This window comes from Pogona vitticeps, chromosome 3 (genome assembly GCF_051106095.1).
Source record: "Pogona vitticeps strain Pit_001003342236 chromosome 3, PviZW2.1, whole genome shotgun sequence".
NCBI lineage: Eukaryota > Metazoa > Chordata > Lepidosauria > Squamata > Agamidae > Pogona > Pogona vitticeps.
The window spans coordinates 93,748,024-93,769,699 of NC_135785.1; the positions used below are offsets into that span (position 1 = coordinate 93,748,024).

General features: G+C 41.4%; 1 protein-coding gene across 3 annotated transcripts in view; it reads right to left on the bottom strand.

Moving 5' to 3' along the window:
• LOC110086784 (hexokinase-1) overlaps window positions 1-21,676 on the bottom strand; it is a 67,459-nt gene that overhangs the window by 44,217 nt on the left and 1,566 nt on the right. For 2 of the 3 annotated variants that reach the window (XM_078390832.1, XM_072995211.2), the window contains one exon: window positions 20,573-20,669. In XM_078390832.1, the coding sequence (XP_078246958.1) occupies window positions 20,573-20,626 (54 nt within the window). In that variant the 5' untranslated portion in view covers window positions 20,627-20,669. Of the gene's footprint in view, window positions 1-2,480; window positions 2,906-20,572; window positions 20,670-21,676 lie in introns of those variants that run through there. The other variant, XM_020807956.3, reaches the window with a different exon arrangement.

Below are 21,676 nucleotides of genomic sequence, written 5' to 3' on the forward strand. Positions count from 1 at the left end.
AAGACACAAGGTGAAGGGCATTGTGGAGGAAACAAAATGGTGGCCAGAGTGGTCAACTCAGTTGCTTTTGCTGCCACCTGCAGAGGCAGTGCAAAAGCCAAACATCTTTGGTTTTAACACAGTTGAAGAATTTCTCCTTATCTTGGAAACATTCAGGGAAATGCCCCCTCCCCCACCCCCATATCCCTTCATGCAAGGAAGGTGAATTTTGAAAAGCCACTTGTGCAGAACTGCTTTTTCAACGCATGCTCAGTGTTTTGCAGCATTTTAGGTAAGAGAACATGTTATCTGTGATGGCAGGAACAGATACATAAATGAAATGATGCAAAAGAGAATGAACTGAGAACAGAAACAGACCAAGCAAGAAACAAATATAAATCTATTCAGAGTACACTGACTACAAGATTTTTCTCCCTTTATTTTTTTCTGTAGACACTGTCTGTCCATTTTCAGGTACCATTTCTGTCCATTTTCAGGTACCATTTCATTCCTATAATAACTTATATTTGCATTTTTAAAAAAATTATAGGTATCTAAAATATTAGAGTACATCACATGGTACGAAATGACACAGACATTATGAATCTGACTCGCCACACAACTTATGAAATATCATCTGGTGTAGAGCCTCTGTAACTGATGAGATGTGTTTTGAGTTTGTGAAGCAACAATATAGTAAATGCAATAAATATGGAAAAAAACTGATTCTGTTACAGGAAAGAAACAGGCAAATAGGCCTTACAGTAAATAATAAAATATTCATCATAATAATGGACTACTATCATCTTGATAAACACTGTAATCCTATACCCATTTCTCCTATGAGTACGCCCCACCGAATTTAAGGACTGTACTAATTTGCTTTTCATACTAATTATACTTTTCTTACACAATCGGTAAAACAATCCTGAAATACAGAATCACTGACATCTGACAGCATGAAAAGGCATCTGCTTTGCTGTTCCTAATCAAACAAATAATTTTATAAAATATACTTTTGATAACATTTTATAAGAGCACAATCCAATCATTAGTTCTCCCTACAACGCCCAGAAAAACAGCACACTAAATCTTGGCACGTTGCCTAGGGACAGGCCTGAACACTATAGTTTTAATATTCCTGGAAACAGGACACTTCTCCCAAATTCAAGCATGTCTAGCTGAACAAGTTAGGACCAAACTGAATACCAACACAGCTATAAAATAATCTACCTTTTTTTTCCACAGCACTAGTCTATTTTATGCACACCTAGAGTCTGTACCGATTCATTTCACCGGGAAACTTGTACTATCTGTCTCTCTACCAGAAGGATCTGGTGATAAAAATTTCAGGTGCATTTTCTCCACCAATACTCTGATCTTTCAGGTGTCACAAGACTCCCACTCTTTCTCCTAATGTTTGGGGGAACGTCATTACCAGCCACAATAAATAAATACAATTTTATCAGTTTTTTTTTACACACGCACATCTAATCTGTACACAAAACTGAGCAGGCCTTGAATTCCCCAGTTTATAAAGCCATACTGACGACCCCCGTCTGCCATTTACTGGACTAGACCAGTGGTTCTTAACGTGGGCGATAATGCCCCCCAGGGGGTGATTTCATTTTTCAGGGGGGCGGTAGAACGAAAAGGGGCGGCGTGGGGGCGCTGGAGCAGAAGGGGGGCGGTAGGGGGGCGCTGGAGGAAGCCAAAGCTGCTAAGATGGCTGCAGCCTTTTTACAGTGTGCATGAATATATATTTGCCTCCAATCTTAATTTAGTTTCAGAGTTTTTGTCTTGAAATTTTTAGTTCCTATATTGTGGTTTGTTTTTATGCCGTTTTTATATTTCTTTTTGCGTCTTAAAATTCGCTTGCAACTAAATCATTAAATGTTACTTTTTGGGGGCATTTCATTTTCTTGGAATTGAATTTTGTTTTCAGGGGTCATTGGATTTAAGTGTCATAAATAAATAAATAAATAAATAAATAAATAAATAAATAAATAAATAAATAAATAAATAAATAAATAAATAAATAAGAAATATGTCATCACCTCAGGGAGGGGGGCGATGATAACTTCCTCAATGGCTCAAGGGGGCGTTTCTTTCAAAAAGGTTAAGAACCACTGGACTAGACGATCAGCTGTTTATAGTAACTAACAACCCTGGGTAGATTCCACCACGGACCGGGGCGGAGGGAGGGAGGAAACCATGACTGTGTTGTGTTACTCATCGCCGCTGTGACATTTACATCCTCTTCTCAAGGACACTGCAGCGCGTTAAGAGCACCACACATAATGGACCGCGATCTTCTGGTTGCTCGAGAAAGGCTTTTAGGGTCGAGGACGAAGAAAAGGGATTACATCGATTTCATATTCTGCGTCCGAGGAACCACTATGTATATATAATTTTTTTTATAATGATAACTTCTTTACATCAAATGTTGAGAGGGTACTTGGCAATACCCGAAGAAAGAAGACGAGCGATCGGTGCCTTACCTTTTTAACCTGATCGTCTTTTAATTCCGTGAAGTAATAGGCCAGAAGCTGGGCAGCTATCATCTTGTCCGGTTAAATAAGACGTCTCTCGGGGGAGGGAGGGGAACCAACCGCTGACCCAACACAAGGGGGAAAGCGACGCGGATCTTTAGGAGCAAAGTTGCAAAACGATGCGTGTATTTCCTGCCTTTTCTCGCCTCCCTCTTCTGCAAGGCGACGAATGTAAAGATCCTTCGGCTCCGCAAGGTAAAATTCACCCCCCAAAAAAACACAGAGAGAGAGAGAGAAAGATGCAACCTCCTTTTCCCCTCCTCCTCCTTTCCCTCCACGCGATAGTGCCTGCCTCGAAAACCTGCCCACTTCCTGCGATGTGATTGGCTGCTCCCGGAGAGCAAGGCCGCGTTGGGCCAAAAAGAGAAGCCTCTTCTTCCCCCCCCCCTCCCCTCCGCGCGCGCAGCCCCGGGCTGATGGGGAACCTCGGCGGCTGCCTCCTATGGGCAGGAGAGGGGCGGAGGCCCCTGTGGCCATCCCCGAAAAGCATGCATCCGTGCACGTCCCCCCACCCCGCCTCCCCCAACCCCCTGGAGGAAGCGATCGAGGCAGCCAGCCGGTCTCGGCGTTGGTCGAGGGGTATGCGCTGGATCAAAGCGGGGATGGTGCTGGGGATGCTTCCCCGGATTTCTACCCGCGCTGTCAAAGGGCTCCTCCTTAAGACAGTGGAGGGATGGGGGGAATCTACGGGAACAAGTACAAGGCGGAGGGGCTTTTTGCAGCCTGGTCAGTCTTAAGCTGCAAAAAGACCCTGATGTTGGGAAAGTGCAAAAGCAAGAGGACAACAGAGGACGAGATGGATGGACAGTGTCATGGAAGCCACCAACATGAATTTAACCCAACTCCAGGAGGCAGTGGAAGACAGGAGGGCCTGGCGTGCTCTGGTCTATGGGGTCACGAAGAGTCGGACACGACTTAACAACTAAACAACAACAAAGCTGCCAAAGTGAATTGACAGTATTTCGGACACGGTTGTGCAGAACCCCTGCTCTCGCTCCCTGCAGCTCTTTCATCTCTGACTCGGTCTCTCCTCGCCTGCCGGTAGGTTTTGCAGTTTTGCAACCATGGGGAAGGAGAGCCAGCCCTGGCAGGCAGCCAACGCACGCACAACCCTCGGCGCGGGGGGGGGGCTACCGTCTGCTGAGCAATGTGGGCGTCACCCAAGGCGCCGTCACGTGACCCACGGACGAGCCCTCCGATGATACAGCATCATCCTCTGGCTCTTGCATCCTCCCGCCCGCCCACTCTGGAGGAAACGGGGCGCCCGAGTTTTTCCTCAGAGGCCGGCTAGCGTGGTTTGATAATCCACAGACCGTATTTCCCCCACCCCCGACCCTGCCTGCCACCTGAGGCAAACAGAACCCCCCCTATTGTTTAGCCCCTGCAGAAATCCACAAGGCGCTGTCCGGTGTAATAAAATGGAGAAGAAACAATCACAGAATAGGCTGGGCAGATTGTACAGTACCCTGACATCTTTAGACATGATTGTAACGGCAAAATTATTAAAAATGGTGGCATCCAGAGGCGGCAAAATAAATTCTTGGCCTTATAATGTACATGCAGGGTGCTTTAAAAATATTTTTGCCTAATGAAACAAAAACTCAGCAAATGCAAAAAATATATACTTGAACAAAGATGCTGCCTAGAGTGGTCTTAACCGACCAGCTAGGCGGGATATTAATTAATTAATTAAATGCTACTTGTCTGATGGTTGTTGTGGGTTTTTCTGCTGTCCTCTGAAGATGCCGGCCACAGAGACTGGCGAAATGTCAGGAAGAAAAAACCTTCAGAACATGGCCAAAGAGCCCAAAAAACCCACAACCATTAGATCCCGGCCATGAAAGCCTTCGTGAATACATGTTACTTGTCTGTTTGGAGGATGTTTTTAATGCGACCTCTTGCAATCTTAAATCATTACAACACGTTTTGCCCCTTTGGAGCTCTGCCGTTCTACTTCCACTCAGCCTTCAGTTATTCCCAGATGTGATATAACAAAGACACCATTGTTTTCTTTTGTATGCGTGAAGGCCCTACACTAAGTTTCTCCACCCATTGTGTCTGATTATAAGGCTAGATTCCTTGATTTAGGGGGATGTTTGTGATGGCTCCAGTATTTCTATTTGCAATTCTAGATTTTAACTCAGAAGAGATGGGAGAAAAGAGACACACAGCCTTGAAAGCAGAAAAGGGCAACTTTAGCTCTCAGGTTACTGGACTGCATCTCCCAACAATTCTGGCCTAGAGAAGCAATAGTACAGGATCATGGTGATGGTCACAGCTGCTCACCCTCATTTTCTCCCTTCCTATGGCATTTTTGCAATCACATTCCATACCCTTAGCACTTTCATGTAGAAGGTGAGATTCAGTATCAATGTTGTGCTATTAAAAGTATTTAGGAAAAGCAGTTTTCCCACAACAGAGAAACATTACTTTGAGGTACAATGTCTGGTTCCTGAGCAATAACCAGATAATTCTTGTATGCACTTACTGTACAGAAAAGGGCATCATCTTGAAAAGCTTTAAGGCTGCAGTCTTATGAATAGTTAACAAGGGAGAAGTGGTATTTATAACTGTGGAACTGTGCAGAAGTCTGGGCTGTTAAGTAATTTGTGCACTGGTATGAGCTTTATATTTTCATATACTCTCCCTATAAACCACTGAACAAACATTGGAAAAGTATACAGAAGCAAACCAAAGAGGAAAATGTCAGCATTTCCAAGGAGAAGTGGGTTCTGTCAGGTTTGAAGCAGGTCATTTCCACAAGAGATTCATGCAACAGCTGATGGGATAAATTCCTTTGCCCCCTCATTTATCAAGGGCATGTTTACTACCAGCTGTTTGATGGCCTCTCAATGCAATCAGAGGACAGGATAATTGTCATTTTTGTCCCAGATTACCCAACAAACAGTCTAAATCCCAGGGAGATGAACGATACAAATTAAAGATAGGAGCACACTGACATTCCTCCTAATTAAAGTCCCACCTAAAAACTGTCTTACAGGGAGGGACTTATATTAATCTGCATGGTACATATGATGCAGGCCACACTTTTTGTCCTAATAGGCCATAACTGTCTATTCTAGCTGGTAGCAGCCATCTGGGGTTGAAGACACTTGATACCTGAACCTTTTAAGGAGATATCTCTGGTGTTGTGCCAGGGACCTTCTGTATGAAAAGTATGTATTCCTCCACTGAGCTAATGACCAATACCTATTACAGGGAGCAAAGGCAAATGAGCACTTTTGGGAAATTCCTATAATCTGTACTCATGTCTGGAAACCAACCTCCTTTTAATTTTAATTCCAGGAGGTAGTGTTCGATCAAAAAAGTCTGTCCTGTGGCACCTTAAAGTAATTAAGAATTTTACTGTTGGCAGTCTCTTGCATCAGATGCACAGCAGGAAGAGAAGACATTTTACCCATTTTAAAGTCTCCATGTGGTTAGATTATGTGGTTCCCTGGAGACTAGGTTATACTGTTGCTGTTATCAGCTGTTTTTTCCCCTTGAATTTTATTGATTGATCAATACAAGATGATTACTTTTCTTTATAAGAGGAGCTGTGCTATGTTTAAGTTGGCAAGAAATATAGATGTAGATATATTAGCCAGATATTCCAGCCAGATAAACAAAAAGCTAATGAAAATCCATGCTGGTGTTTATAACAGCAAACTGTGATGACAGACCCAGTAAGAAAATTAGTACTTTACGGAAGAATAAGAATGCTTGTGAAATGTATTTGAGTGGTATTAATGAGGCAATGGCTTCTGCCTTAGGGAAATATATCTTGAGATCTGTGTTGCTTTTCCTCATTCCTTCCTTTTAATAACACAATTCCTTACTGAAATACTTTGTTCTAAGAAACTCAGAGTACACCAGGTACATATTTCATCCACAAAAAAGTCAAATGAAGGGCAGTCATGTCATACCGTTTCCTGTGTTGGGCAAGAGGAGGAGTTCAAGGCAGAAAAAAGGAAGATCAGGCAGAAACTACACATTTCAGATATTGCCCTGTCAGTTGTCTGATCACAACTGTTTCACACATGCTGTTTTAATGTAGTTCCTCCCATTCAAGCAGGGCATGGAACAGCCACCAACCTGCAGATGCTGGGAGGCTCCCTACCACTACTGACATTGTCAGGGTTGGACAGCCTCACCTGCTTGCCATGAGGGGGAAAAGGAGCCACTGGGGCTGCTCTACCCCTGGCAAAAAATAGTCGACAGCCAGACAAACAGTGCTGAGGTGGCTGGACTGCCTCCTCACCACTGACTTGGCAGCAAATCTGTTCTTCCATGAGAGGCAATGCCACCAGCATCATTTTTGCCACATGTTGATCCTGACTCTAGCACTATAAGCAGCTGGGAAGCCACCTAGCGTTGGCTGGCCTGTGACAGCTCTGGCACAGTTTAAAAATAGTGCCATTGCACACTTTTTAAAAACTGTACCAGGGCTTGCAAATTCCCTTCCAAATCTTCCCATACATGTAGTTACGGCCCTGGTTTACTTCCCCACTCCCATTATACTTCTAGTTACATACAGCAAAACTATACTACAGACCATTAGGATTCACATCAAATTTGTTGCTCAGTGATACTGTGCACTTCATCCCCTTGAATTGTTCCTGTTCTAACTTGGATTCCACACTGTATATGGAATCCAAATACTTGTATGTAGAATCCAAATATTGTACATAGATGTCTCTTCCATGTACACAATTCATAATCATTATAGTTTGTCCCTTGCAATATTTTGCTAGAAAATTCTGTTGCCACAACTGGCATAATTTCATGCCATTGTAATTTTTTTTAATCAATCAGTAACATATTCTGAAATCAAATGGGTCTTGAATGGAAAAAGTCTCATGCTCTTCATGCAAAGACTTCCAATCACTGTAACATTTAGGACTTCTACCTGTAGCTATTTTTTGTTGCTTTGGATCCTACTTAGGTTGAAGAAGATGGGACAAAAAGTGCTGAACATTTATGGCCAAAGTATACATGAGGAGGAAGATCCATATTTGTATCAAAATACAGTAGTGCCTCAACTTACCAATGTCCTTACTTACAACTATTTTGAGTTACAACCAGCTCCAGCACAAAATTTTGCTTCTACTTGTGACTGGAGCTTTCACTTACAAACAGAAAAAGGCAAGGAAAAAAGGCAGAAAATTCAAATTTCTAATTGTAGGTGGCGATGAGGCTGCTTCTTTGTAGCTCTTTCACCCGAGCAGTTAGAGAGTGTGTGTGGAGGAGGCTTGGGACTGCCTCACTTCTTCTGCTGAGTGTGTGTGTGTGTGTGTGTTTGCAGGGAGGCTTCGGGCTGCCTGGTAAGCTGTTTTCTGCTTTTTAAAAACTGTTCTGGGTGTTTTTGCAGTGTGGTTTTGAGCTTGGGGGGGTTATGTTTCTGTGCTGTTATGGGTCTTGGGGGTTATTTGTTTTTTGGTTCCCCCAATTTCTGATGGGTCTTGGGGGGGTTGTTTGTTTTTGTTTCCCCCCCATTTCTGATGGGTCTTGGGGGATTTGGTTGCTTTTGGGGTTTTTTCCCCATTTCCGATGGGTCCTGCATGCTTCCCTTGCTTTTTCCTTTGGGTGTTTTTTTTTTTTTTTTGCCTGTCTGATCTTCTCCCTTTGTTCTCTGTGCATTTCCAATCTGCTCCGTTTGTTTTCTGTGCATTTCCAATGGGTCTTGCACGTTTGATTGCTTTTCTTCCCCCCCGGGCCGGAAGGGATTAATTGCGTTTCCAATGAGTCTTGCAGTGCTTTTGGGGGGGGGGGTATTTTTTTCCTTCGGCCAGAACGGATTAATTGCATTTCAATGCATTCATATGGGAAATGGTGCTTTGACTTACGCCCATTTTGAGTTACGTCCATCTTCTGGAACGGATTATGGTCGTACGTCGAGGCACCACTGTACAAAATCTTTCTTTCCATTCAAAAGCAACTGCAGTAAAGTTTGTATAGCATAAGTGCAACAGTGTCCAGGCACAGGTTTTTTCTGTTTTCCTCTTAGATTGCTTTCCCACTCTTAGGGTGCAACTATACAGCAAAGGGAAATGCAGTTTGATCCACTGTGATTCACATTTTATCAAATCAGCTTTCCCTGGGTGAAACTGCTATAGCTGTCCAGATGACAATTTTCAGGAGTCACCAGGAGCAGAGGCAGATATCATAGTTTCCACAGATCTCCAACAGCAGAAGCTGCCCTAAAATGCTAACAAGGAGCTAATCAGCAATTTCCAGCTCTCTCTCTCTCTCTCTCTCTCTCTCTCTCTAGCTCTCCAAGGTACCCTAATTATATTGTATTTTGGCACCAAGTTGAAACTTTTAAAAATATATATATTAATATGCCAGAATATAACAAAGACATAAATGACAAATAAAATCACAACCCAAATATACAGTGTAACCTACCACCATCAAGAATAGAATTTTATAATTATACAATATTATATAATATTTCCTCTTAATTTATATCATGTGCCCTGTCTCTTTCCAAAAATATAATGATTCTTGTGTTGGGGTATATGTATTTATGTTTTGTAAATACATATTCTATATAAGGGTTCCAAATCCCATTAAAAATATTCTCCTTCAATAATCCTTTTCTTACTTTAAATTCACAAGTTAATTTATCATTAATAGCGAGATTCCGCACCTCATTATACCATTCTTCCAACATCAATTGATTATTATTTTTCAATTCCTTGCAAATATCAGTCTAGCTGCTATTAACATAGCAACTCCAAGTTGAAACATTTTTTTTTTCAAAGAAACTGTTTGGGGACTATGGGAGCGCTGTTGAGGAGAACTGCATTGGATCAGCTGATCATGGTGGACAGAGAGTGGACAAAGTAATGTCAACCCACCCCTGCTGGCTGAAAAAAGGACAATTCCTGGCTAAAAGGAGACAATTCCACAATGGCCTTCCTTATATTGAGCTTTACATCATGTAGTCACTGGGTTTTAATTTGAACTCATCTGGGCCCAGTCTGATATAAATTGCGGAATAAATGGCCAGTGACTCTCTGAAAGTATTCTTAGTCCCAGATACCTAATGTTTATCTAATAGCATGGGAGGGAGGGCAATTAATTTAGATCAAGAAACCAGTATAGGGAATATTAATTTTTATATCCTCCCGGAGGGCCAGTGCTTATGGCTATTTCAGAGTCCTTGAAAACTGATTTGGGAAAAAAAAGTACTGGAAGATCCAGTCATTGATCTCCTGTGTAATGTGTGGTGTGGTCTAGAGGAGGCGTATCCCAGTTTGAGAAACATGCCATTCATAGATACTTGGGTCATTAGGTCCCCGTGCGACGTGCAGATTCACACACAGGCACTTAAGTGGGTGACAAAGGATTTTGTGTTCAAAGATCTTACTAAATATGGGAATACGCTGTTGGCTTAAATATAGCTTGGTGATATCTCAGTTGCAGCATCTTGCTAAGCAAGAGGCATACTACATCTGGAACCACAACAACATAATTTTCCTTTCTATCAGAAATTTGTATGATGCTATAATTAAATAAGTACACTAAAGCTACAATCTTCTACCTAGGAGAAAATCCTATTGAACTCAGGGGACTTGTTGCTGAAAAACAACACACGAGTTTGCCTTACAAATAAGGAGAAAGAAAAGCAAATTACATACTCTGAACCACATTCTTCTAAGCCTTACTATAAGGCAGCTTTACCCTAGCTGCAACCACAACTGGAGTTGGCATGTCAGGCCAAACTGAAAAGGAAGAGATGGAGACTATTTTGTATTGTTAAGATCACAGGAGTATGGCTGTCCTTATACAGAGGCACCTCAACTTAGGAATGTCTCCACTTGTGAACATTTCAAGTTTGCTCTGTTTGCAAAATGTTGCTTCGACTTGCAAACGGAGCCTCGACTTACGAACAAAACAAAAAAAACTTTCCGGACCTTTTTTTGACCTAAAATCAAAAGAAGATTTTTTTTAAAAAAAAAATTCCCCTAGTGGTAGATTATGGATTAACCAGCTTTACATTAGTTCCTATGGGAACTAATGCCTCTACTTGCGAACAGCACCTCGACATACATACGAAAAACAGCCTAAACGGATTAAATGGTTATCAATGCATTCCTATGGGAAATCTTGCCTCGACTTATGAACTTTTCGACGTACAAACACAGTTCCAATATGGATTAAGTTTGTAAGTCGAGGTACCACTGTATCTCGGGAACTTGCTGCTATCAAGCTACTATTTCTGGCTAATATCCCCATCCCTCTTTAATAAAAGATGGCTGCAGAGCTGGACCAGGATGTTTTTCTGCCAGGGCAGAGAACAAAACACCCCACTGCCAGTTATTGTGTATAATATTAAGGAAGACTGACGTTATCACCTGGGCTGCCATGGGCAGGCAGCAAATTATATGTCAGTCTCCTTCTGCTAGAGATGGAGAGGGGCTACTTTAGATATTTTCTGCTTCTGTGCCAAAAAAAACCTGGATGGCTTTGAATCCTACTATGAACCTTGACTTGAGACCATTTGCTATGCAGTTAGCAAAATACCTTGGGCCTGAATAATAGCCAAGGCTGGTCAAAGTTATTTTCATAGCACAGCCAGAATATCCCAGATGTTCCTTCCCCTTTTCACCCTGATGGTAAATATATACTAGAAAGCGATAACACTAATGGAGTGGTATAGAAGTGGAAAAATAAACAAACAAGGAAATAATAAACAGCAGCCCTGCTAAACTGCAACTGTCCACAAGGGGAATATTTGCATCATGTGACTGATGCAGTTACAGCACCACAATTTAAAAAGGAAAAATTCAGCATTTGGAAAGACCTACAGATTACTGCCACTTGTCTTTTACTAACTTCTTTAGACGGATAGTGTATTTACTCATAAGGGCAAGAGAATGAGGCATTGGCTGAAATCCAGTAGCAAATAGTAACTAGAGAAGGCTGACTGAATCGATTTGGTGAGTCAACTCCTCTGCAACTTCCACTAATTAAATGGGCCTGTTCTAACTAAATTGACACTGGATTTCAGCCATTGTTTCCTTGGCCCTTAATTGTCACTTCACATTTTCATCAAGTCATTATTAATTCTTTTAATGACCCACATGGCAGGTCATTCTAAGGACAGCACAAATAATATGATATACATTTCAAAACCCCAAAATGCTTTTACTCTACAGAATCTTAAAATTTCATCTCTCTGCCATTGTATTCATCTTTATGTGACATAAACATTCTTTTACGTGGAGTCCTGGATTACAACAGCATTACTTTGGAGTTGCAGAATGGGGAGGGGTGATACTTCCCCCCCCTTCTTTGATTAGGTGCTTCCTAATCAGAACATTCTCAAAATTATCCTGTATCAAGACACAATTAGCTAACTAGTTAGTTAACCATCTGTTATCCAACACCAAAGAAAGAGCAACAGACACGTCTAATGAGAATGAGTTTCAAATAACACTCCAGACATAAGGTCAGTATTCCTAAAAGACTGCCCACTCCCACGTGAACCTGGACTTTATTAAGATCTACTGGGGCACCACTTCTCTTTGATCAAACCATCTTACTAGTGAGACAGAAGAAAGCCTTTTCTGTGGCCTAGATTACAGTTCTCCCTATTTATGAAATACCATTTTGCCCCCTCTCTGTTTTTTTGAGCCTCTTCTACAAAAAATCAAGTCTCAGTCTTCTCATATATAACCATAAGCCATCTACATGAACCTGCCATATTTTGTTTTAAAGTGATCTGAATAGGGCTATAAAGAGATGTTACTGCAGACGTACCTTCAGAATATAAATGTTCCAAATGCCAGTGACAAGTTTATATAAAGCACATCATCACTATAGCATGTAATGCAGAAGGTTTTTTTTTACTTCTAGCAAAAAAGGAACAGGTTAAAATTAGGGATAGCCCACTCATCTAATTGTAGCAGTGCATTATAAGGAAGGTATAATGACTCTCAGAAAGCATGAACTGGCATATTGAGAAAAACATTTCATTGAGCTACCTTGAGTCATGGACGTCACATTCCTGTGGAATCAAACAACAGAGCAATGACAGACGAAGGCAGCCAAAAGCTAGTGTTGAGCTGAATGAGAGGCGGAAGAGGTAATCTACTGTATATAGTCAACACTATAATACAGATACAAGAACAATAGGCAGAATTTAATTGTATTGTATTTCTGTGTATTTGCTGTGCCTCAACTAGTTATTATATTATTTGCTGTAAAGTCCAGGGTTTTCCGCAGTTGGCTGTCTCATGCCTTTGTTGTGCCAATCTGTTGGCAACTGATCAGGCCTGTCCCTCCTGTTGCCTTGTTTGATTGGTTGTGCCTGGCAAATGTTTCATCTGGGCTAGGCTTTCTCTTCAGTCTTTCTCCTCCTTTCTCCGAAGGGCCTGGCCTTTTTCATTGCCGGGGAAGAGACTCGCCGAAGAATTGTCAGGCCAGAGAAAAGACATCGGCCAGGGACAATCAATCAGACAAGGCCCCATGAAAGGCAGGTCTGCCCAAGGAAGGCATGACAGCTGCAGAGAAAAGAAACAGTAGAATGTATGCCCTATTGGGACAGCACAGTATGATGTCAGTCATTGGAGATATGTCGGCAAAATTGGGATAGAAATTGAAATTTGTATTCTCGAAAGCTTTCACGGCCGGGATCTGATGGTTGTTGCAGGTTTTTCGGGCTCTTTGGCCATGTTTTGAAGGTTGTTCCTGACGTTTCGCCAGTCTCTGTGGCCAGCATCTTCAGAGGACTGGAGTAGGAACTCTGTCCATGCTCTGTAGTCCTCTGACAAGGCCGGCCAGAGAGACTGGCGAAATGTTAGGAAGAACAACCTTCAGAACACGGCCAAGGAGCCCGAAAAACCCACAACAACCATCAAATTGAAAATTGTTGATTAATTCCCATTATTAAACGTATAAGTTACTGTGAGACCGAGGGCGAGAAACCAGCTGTTCTCACTGGAGTGCCGCCCCGTCCTCTCCCTATATAGAGAGAAAGGGGTGCAGGCCTCACCCGCTTCCCAACACCGAAAGATTGAGACTCCAGGAAAAGACCCATGTGTGTGGAGAAAGAACTACAGGACTCGATGGTTAAAGAAACTGGGAAAATGTTGGCAGGAAAACAGCGGAAACCCCGGGTAGAGGTGGATGCGGGGTTTGCACATATAAAGGGGGTAAAGGAGGAATTGCCTCCAGGTTGGGAGTGGATCTGGATGCAAAATCCATGGACTGGGAAGTGGGAAAGACTCCATATACCTAAGGAAGAGGTGGAGAAGGAGGGAAGTGACCCCAAACCATCTTATTGGGGTGAAACTGAGGCGAAGGAGAGGAGGAGAAAATTGAGGGAAGAAAAGGAACAAGTCGAAAGGGAAAGGCGGGAAAGAATTGAATGGAGGGTGATGGAAACCCAGATGATGGGACACCCTTCAGACCATGGTAGATCCTTACGACCTCCAAGGAACCCGCCTGGGTAGACCCCAGAGACAAGGACACTGTACCCATATTGGAAGGGGAACCCAGATCGGTATTGAATTAACCTGTCATTGGACTGCTGAGGACCTTGGAACCCAGTTGGGGGAAACCCCTTTAAAGAAGATGAATGGAAGCCCCTTTCTGATCAGTTGTTAGAAGGTGCTAAGAGTTGGACTGCGTTTGCCTATACTTCTGTTAAACACTGCAATAAACGTTACTCCAGTTTCTAAACCTCATAAGTCTGCTAATTTATTTGGGGGGAAAGAGGAGCCCCTACTACAACCCTCACAGTTACTGGAGATGTAGCTTCCTTTCCCATAAACTTGACTCTCATATAGCCATCTTTTGATGACCAAAAAAAAAAAAAGGTACATACACTTCAATTTTTTCCCCACAATCCTAAATGTAAGCTGAAAGAAAGAAGAAATACACTTGGAGTTTCAAAGACCTACATGCTCCTAACGGATTTTTTTTTACTTTGAATAACATCCGTTTTCCATATCACAAGCTGCTTTTGAAAATTCTGGTTAAAAAAACAAAAAGTCTGGCATAGTAGACAGCCTGCTGATCAAAAAACAACCGTGTTCTTAGGCCTTGCCTAAGAATGAATAGGAAATTTATCTGACCATCTTTCACTTATCCTAACAGCAGAGGTTCTAAGACCTTGTAAGGTCCGAATGCAGGGCATTTGAGACTGTAGAGAGTTTAATTAAATAAACTTGTGAAATAAAATTAAATATTAATTTGCTGTCCAAAACTAAAATCTTGTAAGAAGTAAAGAGTTCTGCTGAAAAAGAACAATTTATGAACATTTGTTTTTATTTTGTTCTCCACTTTTGTAGATTTTAATTGGTGATAGTAGTGATTTTAAAAAGGTGTACCACTTCTATCCACAAAAGTGAGCAGACATTGCTGAAGCTTCCCCTTGGGAGAAAAGTAGGCATTTAATGAGGTAAACTCTTTCTTGCTGTGACAATTAAAAACTACTCAACATTTTGTTTGATGATATAAAGATCAGATTACCCCAGGACAAACAGCTTAATTGTCAGCTGACTTCCCAGAGCTGCTTATAATCAAATAAATAAAATCTTTAAAACATTCTGAATCTGTCACGATATGGCAGTCATGTCCTTTTAGCATTTTGACCAGGGGTTGTTACCTGCATAACTCAAATCCGTTGAAATAGGGAACTCCACACAAATCTAAGCAGCATAGAAGTATTATCACTGCCCTTATTGCATTGTTATTTCTACTCCCATAAAAATGATAGTGTGCATTATATGATTTTCTACCTCATCCAAAATAACTTGGCTAACACTATGTATCTTGACTTGGGACACGGGGATCCACTAGATTGGTTGCTTCTACTCAGGCATAAATCTCTGTTTGGGCACCTGTATTAAAACCACAGGGCCCAGGGCAGCAGAAGGGACAGGGAAAATTTCTGTAATGTCTCTATTTCATCCTTGTACCTTGCTTACAAGCATCTGTAATTCATTAGCAACTTAAGAAATGGTAAAGAAAATGACTACACAAATTTCACCTTACTCAAGGGCAGAGTGGAAGGAAAGAGGGGAAGGGGGAGGCACCAATGAAAGATCTCAGTCATACTCCCTAGTAGGAGATTTTATCAGCAATGAATTCCCTGAGGGGATTTTCTCAATGCATGGAAAGGTCACACACCACCAGGCTGAAACAGAACTCCCTGGTAAAACTATTTTAACGGTATAGTACACCCAGAATGTTTCTGTTTGTGAAGGGCAAGTAATTCAGAGAAACATGAAACCCATCAAGATGGAGAGTGCCCTATGAGCTGGTAGCTGTGGTAGATCTTTCATGATAAAAGGGAAAGGTGAATTTAGGGAATATAACATGACAGATAATCCAACGGAGTTTATTTAGATTTCACGCTGATCTAATCTAAAAATAAGCAAACAAGAAAGGACGGTTCTCCCCCACTTCTTTGAAAATATATGCTCAGAAATGTTGCTGTTTCCAAGATAGGAGGTGTTAGACACTGTAGACAGAGATTAACTTCTCAGGCTTTGTGCCAGCAGAAAACTGGAGACAAGGCAGCAACAGGGCCAGAACATCAGGTTGTCAGCTGTCTCTGCTGCCCCATATTAAAATGACACTTTAGGCTACCAGTCAATGGAGTGAGCCAGTGAGGATGAAAAGCAATCTTAATAAAATGGCCCAAGACACTATACCGTATTTGTCCATGTATAAGATGCCCCCATGTATAAGACGCCCCCCCTTTTTTTAACCCAAACGTAAGAAATCTAAGTGGGATTTTGCAAGTGTAGGGGGGGAAGGGATCAAAGCCCTGCAGGATCACTTTGATCCCTGCTTTCCCTTCCACTTGTTTTTGTTCTCTCCTCATCTTACGTACTTCTGTGTATAAGACGACCCTTAATTTTTATTCTAAAGATTTTAGACAAAAGTATAGTCTTATACACAGAAAAATATGCTAATTATTGCTGAACTAGGCATCTATATACTTCTGTTCAGGCTGTGACTACATACATGGTCAAATACCGCTGTCAGGATGTGACATTTTATACAGTATGTGTGAAATGCCAAAACAATTAAGGGGGTATAGAAAAAGGAGCCCTGGAAATGTACAGTGTGCTTTAAAAATGAGGCTTGAACAGCAGTTTAATAAAAGTCACTGTGAAATAATCAGCCTGCTTTCCAGCTGAGCCTGGGAGCAAGGTCACTGTACGTAAACACTGCCTAGCCAAAGGAATTGCATTCATAGCTGACAGTCAAGCCTTGGGGGAGGATTGAAAATGTATTGAGATAAGTAGAATGTATTTGTTTTGCACTGTGTTAATATGACCAGAGATGGATGGCATTTGCAGGTCCTATCACTTGCACTCTTTGTAGCTGCAGTACTCTGGTTTTACAGTTTAGTTATTCAGACTGCAAAAAATTTGCATCTGAGTAAGAAACAGACTTTATTTTCTCATAATGCACAGATATGTTGTGTGGCCTCTTTAAAGAAGCCTGTCTGTCCCTGTCAAAGGGGGTAGACATATTCTCAAACAGTGCCTACAACTTATAGGGTTTTTTTTTTAAGTACCTTTTTTTAAAACTACTTCCTCATCAATCAAGGCACTATTTTAATCAGTCAAAAGCATTTCAGTTGATATATGAATCCCTTTAAAAGTGCTTTTGGAAATATAGAATTTAGGGAGGATCAACTAGTGTTTTTTTCTTCTTCCTAAAAAAGACGTCAGAAGGCCCACTCCCAGATATCAGCATTAACCCTAACTTAATTCCAACCCTAAATGTTTGTTTACCAGTACTGGCTGCTTGCCTTCGCCAATCTGCTTTCCCTTCCAGTGTACAGTACTTAACCAGCAAGTGACTCCCTGCATATCTCATTGGGTGTGAAACTTCCTGTTTGTTTAGGCCAGGGTTTGAGCCCTCCAGAGAAGTGTAAATTCATTTCAGAGCCGTAGCAGAAAACTGAGAAGTATGCATAGTGTAATCATAAACTGGGGCTCTGGATACTCCATGTTTTGGTGTGAGGGAAGGAAAGGGAGTAAATGTAAAGGTACCCTAGAGCAGTGGTCCCCAATCTTGGGCCTCCAGATGTTCTTGGACTTCAACTCTCAGAAATCCTGGCCAGCAGAGGTGGTGGTGAAGGCTTCTGGGAATTGTAGTTCAACAACTTCTGGAGGCCCAACGTTGAGGACCACTGCCCTAGAGCCTTGGCAAGCCTTTGTCCAAGCTGACTTCATAATAAATGGAAAACATTCTGCAATATGACCTATTTTAATATAAATCTCTTCAGATTTAGGCAATTACTTTCTGATTTTCATTTAGTATACATGATATTATTTTGTAAATTCATCATATTACATAGAAGATTTTGGATTTTTGTAATCCCCAAAATCTTACTCCTACTATTATTGTTTTAGCTCTCTTCTTTCTTGTCCCCCTTTTGTCAACTCTTGCTAAATTTTGTTTAAAGGGGGGAGAGAGAGAGAAGAAAATACATCAAAGAAAGGGAAAAACCCCTTTGTTTGGTGTAAGAGGAAACAAGGCAACTCAGATCACAGGTCACTCCTAACAGTTCGTTCAAAACACAAGCTTATTGATAGAACCTTCTGGTAGTTAAACTTTCGGTTCAGTTCAACGTTATTGCATAATGCCATTAGCCACTCCAGTCTCTATATACCACATATAGCATATGTAGTGATGTAGAAGAAAGGAAATGAAACAAGGCTGTCATAGTGTCAAATCTACACCCAAGAGATTTTAAAAAACAGTCCTATTCATGGTTACACAATGACTAGAATCCTGTTGGATTCCTACGTCTGTCCCATGGCTTTTCCAAATCCTGAGTAATTTTTTTCATTGCATGGAAGTTACAGAAGCCACAGGAAGTTGTCTTTTGTTATTAAAAAATCACTGCTGCGTAATGATATCACTGTCAAGGGAATCCCCAGCTAGAAGCATAAAAGGGAGGTTGAGGAAGAGCTGGAGGGAAAGAAGAGGAAAAGAGTGAGATGAGAGACTGGGCTGATGCCCAGAACCAAACCCTTCTCTGGAGGGCTCATGTTTGGTTATTTGCATCATCTGAATATGCTTGCACAGACTAACATGGCTACTTCTTTGAAGACTACAAGTTTTAAGGCAAGTGTATAGTCCAGTCACTTGAACGGATTCTGCCTTCAGTTTGAACGATAAATAAATTTAGTGCTTTACTGAATCACTTGTGGGAAACATTGTGGAATGCTAACTAGTAAGTGGTTTTAGTCCATAGACCTTGTCAGAGTTAAGAGCTGTTTTTGTGCCCTAGCACCCTCTAGTGATGAGAAGAAAATAGCACTTTATGACTTTTTCTTACATGTACAAAAGAACAGAAAAATAAAGCAAAAATATTGTGGTACGTTAAAAACAAACAGATTTATTTCTGTGTGAGCCATTGTGGATTACATTCCACGTGTTCAGATACATCTGGAATTCTGTTGCCCTGAGCAGTGGTGCAAGTGGCGCAACCTGTTTTCGCGGGCACGATTTCATAATATCTGGTCCACCAATTGCAAAACTGATCACTCACCCAGGCCTACAACAGGCTGCCCAGAAAATGGAAACATTCGCAGAAGAATGCGACAGGAGGCTGGTCATGAAGAACAATATTTAGCCACATACACTGAGACCTAGCACAGAGGGATTCATCCACAGAAAATGAAATTTCAAAGTGGCAAAATTATTATTAACACAAAAATGAACAATGGGAGTGCTGTTTACATAAATATCCTGGCCATAGTTGGAGTGATTAACTGTCTACCAAGTCTGCATATGGTTGTCTTTGAAGTCCACTTTAGATTTATGAACTGCAGCTATGGCCAGGAATCAGATGTTTATATAACGGACACACTCAGAGCTCATTACTTGTGATGATTTTGCAGTTGTCAATGCTCTCTCCTTTTTAGTGTCTGTATCCCTCTCTAACTGGGTCTCTACCCCTGCAATGTGCATTGTATAGAAATTTGTGGCTAAATATGTCACTCCCGTGTGTTTGGGAATGTGGGCTGTGATCCATATAAGTCAGCACTGAATTTGCTATTCTTCTAGGTGCCCCAGTCATTTTGGTTTTATTTTGTTTTATTTTTGTTCTATACCCTGGAACAATTAAGCAAGCTACTTTTTTGAAAACAAGCTTGATTTGTAGAATGAGGAGAAAGATTCCCAAAAGGCATAGAGCTATCTAGAAATACACACACTTTCCAGTTCCAACAGTCTCTGCATCATTAGCCAGCTCTAAATACTCACACTTGGAAATAAATATCCTTAATTTTGAGCTGATTTGTGTTTCCAGGTTACTCTTTTCTGGATTGTAAATTGATGGATATGTGCCTAAAAATCATATGAATGATGCAGCATGCCCTTGCATGCAGAAAACTAGTATACCAGAGGCAAGGAGAAAACCAAGCATATATGACAAAACATTTCATCCAGGGAGACACTGACTTTTCTGACTTTATCTGTTGCTTTGATTGCTGTAATGTGGATACTATGAGACTGTACAACTCCAGCATGGGAACATCTGAGGCAGAGGGGGGGCTAATACACCCCAGTGTCCATGACATGGTGTGAGCCTTTCATTTTAACACTATGTTATTTGTATTCATTTCATAAAGATTATATTCTTTTCATTCCCTAACTGCCGTTGTAGGGAAGTGCACATTTTTCTCAACTAACAAGACGCACAGCTACCCTGTTCCCTTCCTTCACCTACAGTTATTATAACTGGACAAGGGACATGTGGGTGGCACTTAATTGGTCTTGCACAATAAGTCAAGCGGTGCTTGTGACGTGCTCTGGTGATTATGCAAGAAGGCCACAACACAGTCTTCCATAATCTGGTCCTATACAAGTATGCTGGATTACAACTCCCACAACTCCTCAGCCAGCTAGGTAATAGAGGACAGTTTGAGGTAGGATGCTCTCATAGAAACTATCACAGCTGCTTCCAAGTTGCAACAAGTCAGCCTGAGCTATTGCTTACACCAGAAGCTTAATTTTTTAAAACTTCTATTTATCTTGATTAAAATACTTACTTTGCATTCTGAATGACCATAGTCCATTCCATCTGGCTGTTGCTCTGTGGCCATCACTGCAGTGTTTCTTGTCTTTTTACATTATAATTCCAAAGGTCTATAAAACAAAACAAAAAACGAAATGCAGACTTGTAGACACAACACATATGGGGGGGGCAGCTTTAGACATACCCACTCTTTCAGTTATCTCGGTATTAGAAATCAATAGGATTCTGGCCACAAGCTTAAATGTTTGTTCTGTACACTGAACACTGTGATTGTTCTGTATGGCTGTTGGTCTTTAAAACTGATTTTGAAATTGGCTCTTGAAATGAGTTTTGATTTGCTTTTTAAATTTTAGTTTTTCTCTCATTCTCTTACTTTTTAAAATTCTTTAGATCTGTTTTTAATTATTGTTTTCCTTTGTTGCACATTGTTTTGGGATCCTGTGAGGTGACACCCCCCCCCGAGGGGCCATATCTGGGCCAACCTTTGCACCTCCCACACAGCTGGATGAAAGTGAAGGGGAGCAGTCAGGATGATAGCACATCTGGCCAAGGGGAACTGTTGCTGGACATCGGGGGCTGCTGTTGAGCACTGGGCCCCCTTGAGGGGGTGAAAGGGACCACTCTTGAGGCTAATGAGGAAAGCCTAAGGACCAAAGCCATAGTACTGCTCTGATGGGAACCACCTCAGGATGGATGCTCAGAGACTGTGAACAGTGAGACCTCAGAAGATCATATTTATTATTTATTATTTTATTCATTTGATTTATACCTGGCCCTCCAGATAGCGTCTACTCGGGGTGGCTTACAAAATCATAAAATATCATTAAATGACAATAAAACATCACAATCGTAATCAAAGACAATCATAATCATAAAACATTTAAACAATAATATAGTATGATCAAGATGGGGAATGAAAGAACAGAAAGATAGAATTCAAGAATTGACAGGAGGGAAGGCCTGCCTGAAGAGCCAAGTTTTTAAATGGCTCTTTAAAACACCCCAGCGAGGGAGCCAGGCGAATCTCTGATGGAAGGCTGTTCCATAAGCGAGGGGCCACTGCCAAGAGGGCCCGGTTTCTTGTTCTTTCTTTCTGGGCCTTTCTCGGCATTAAGCC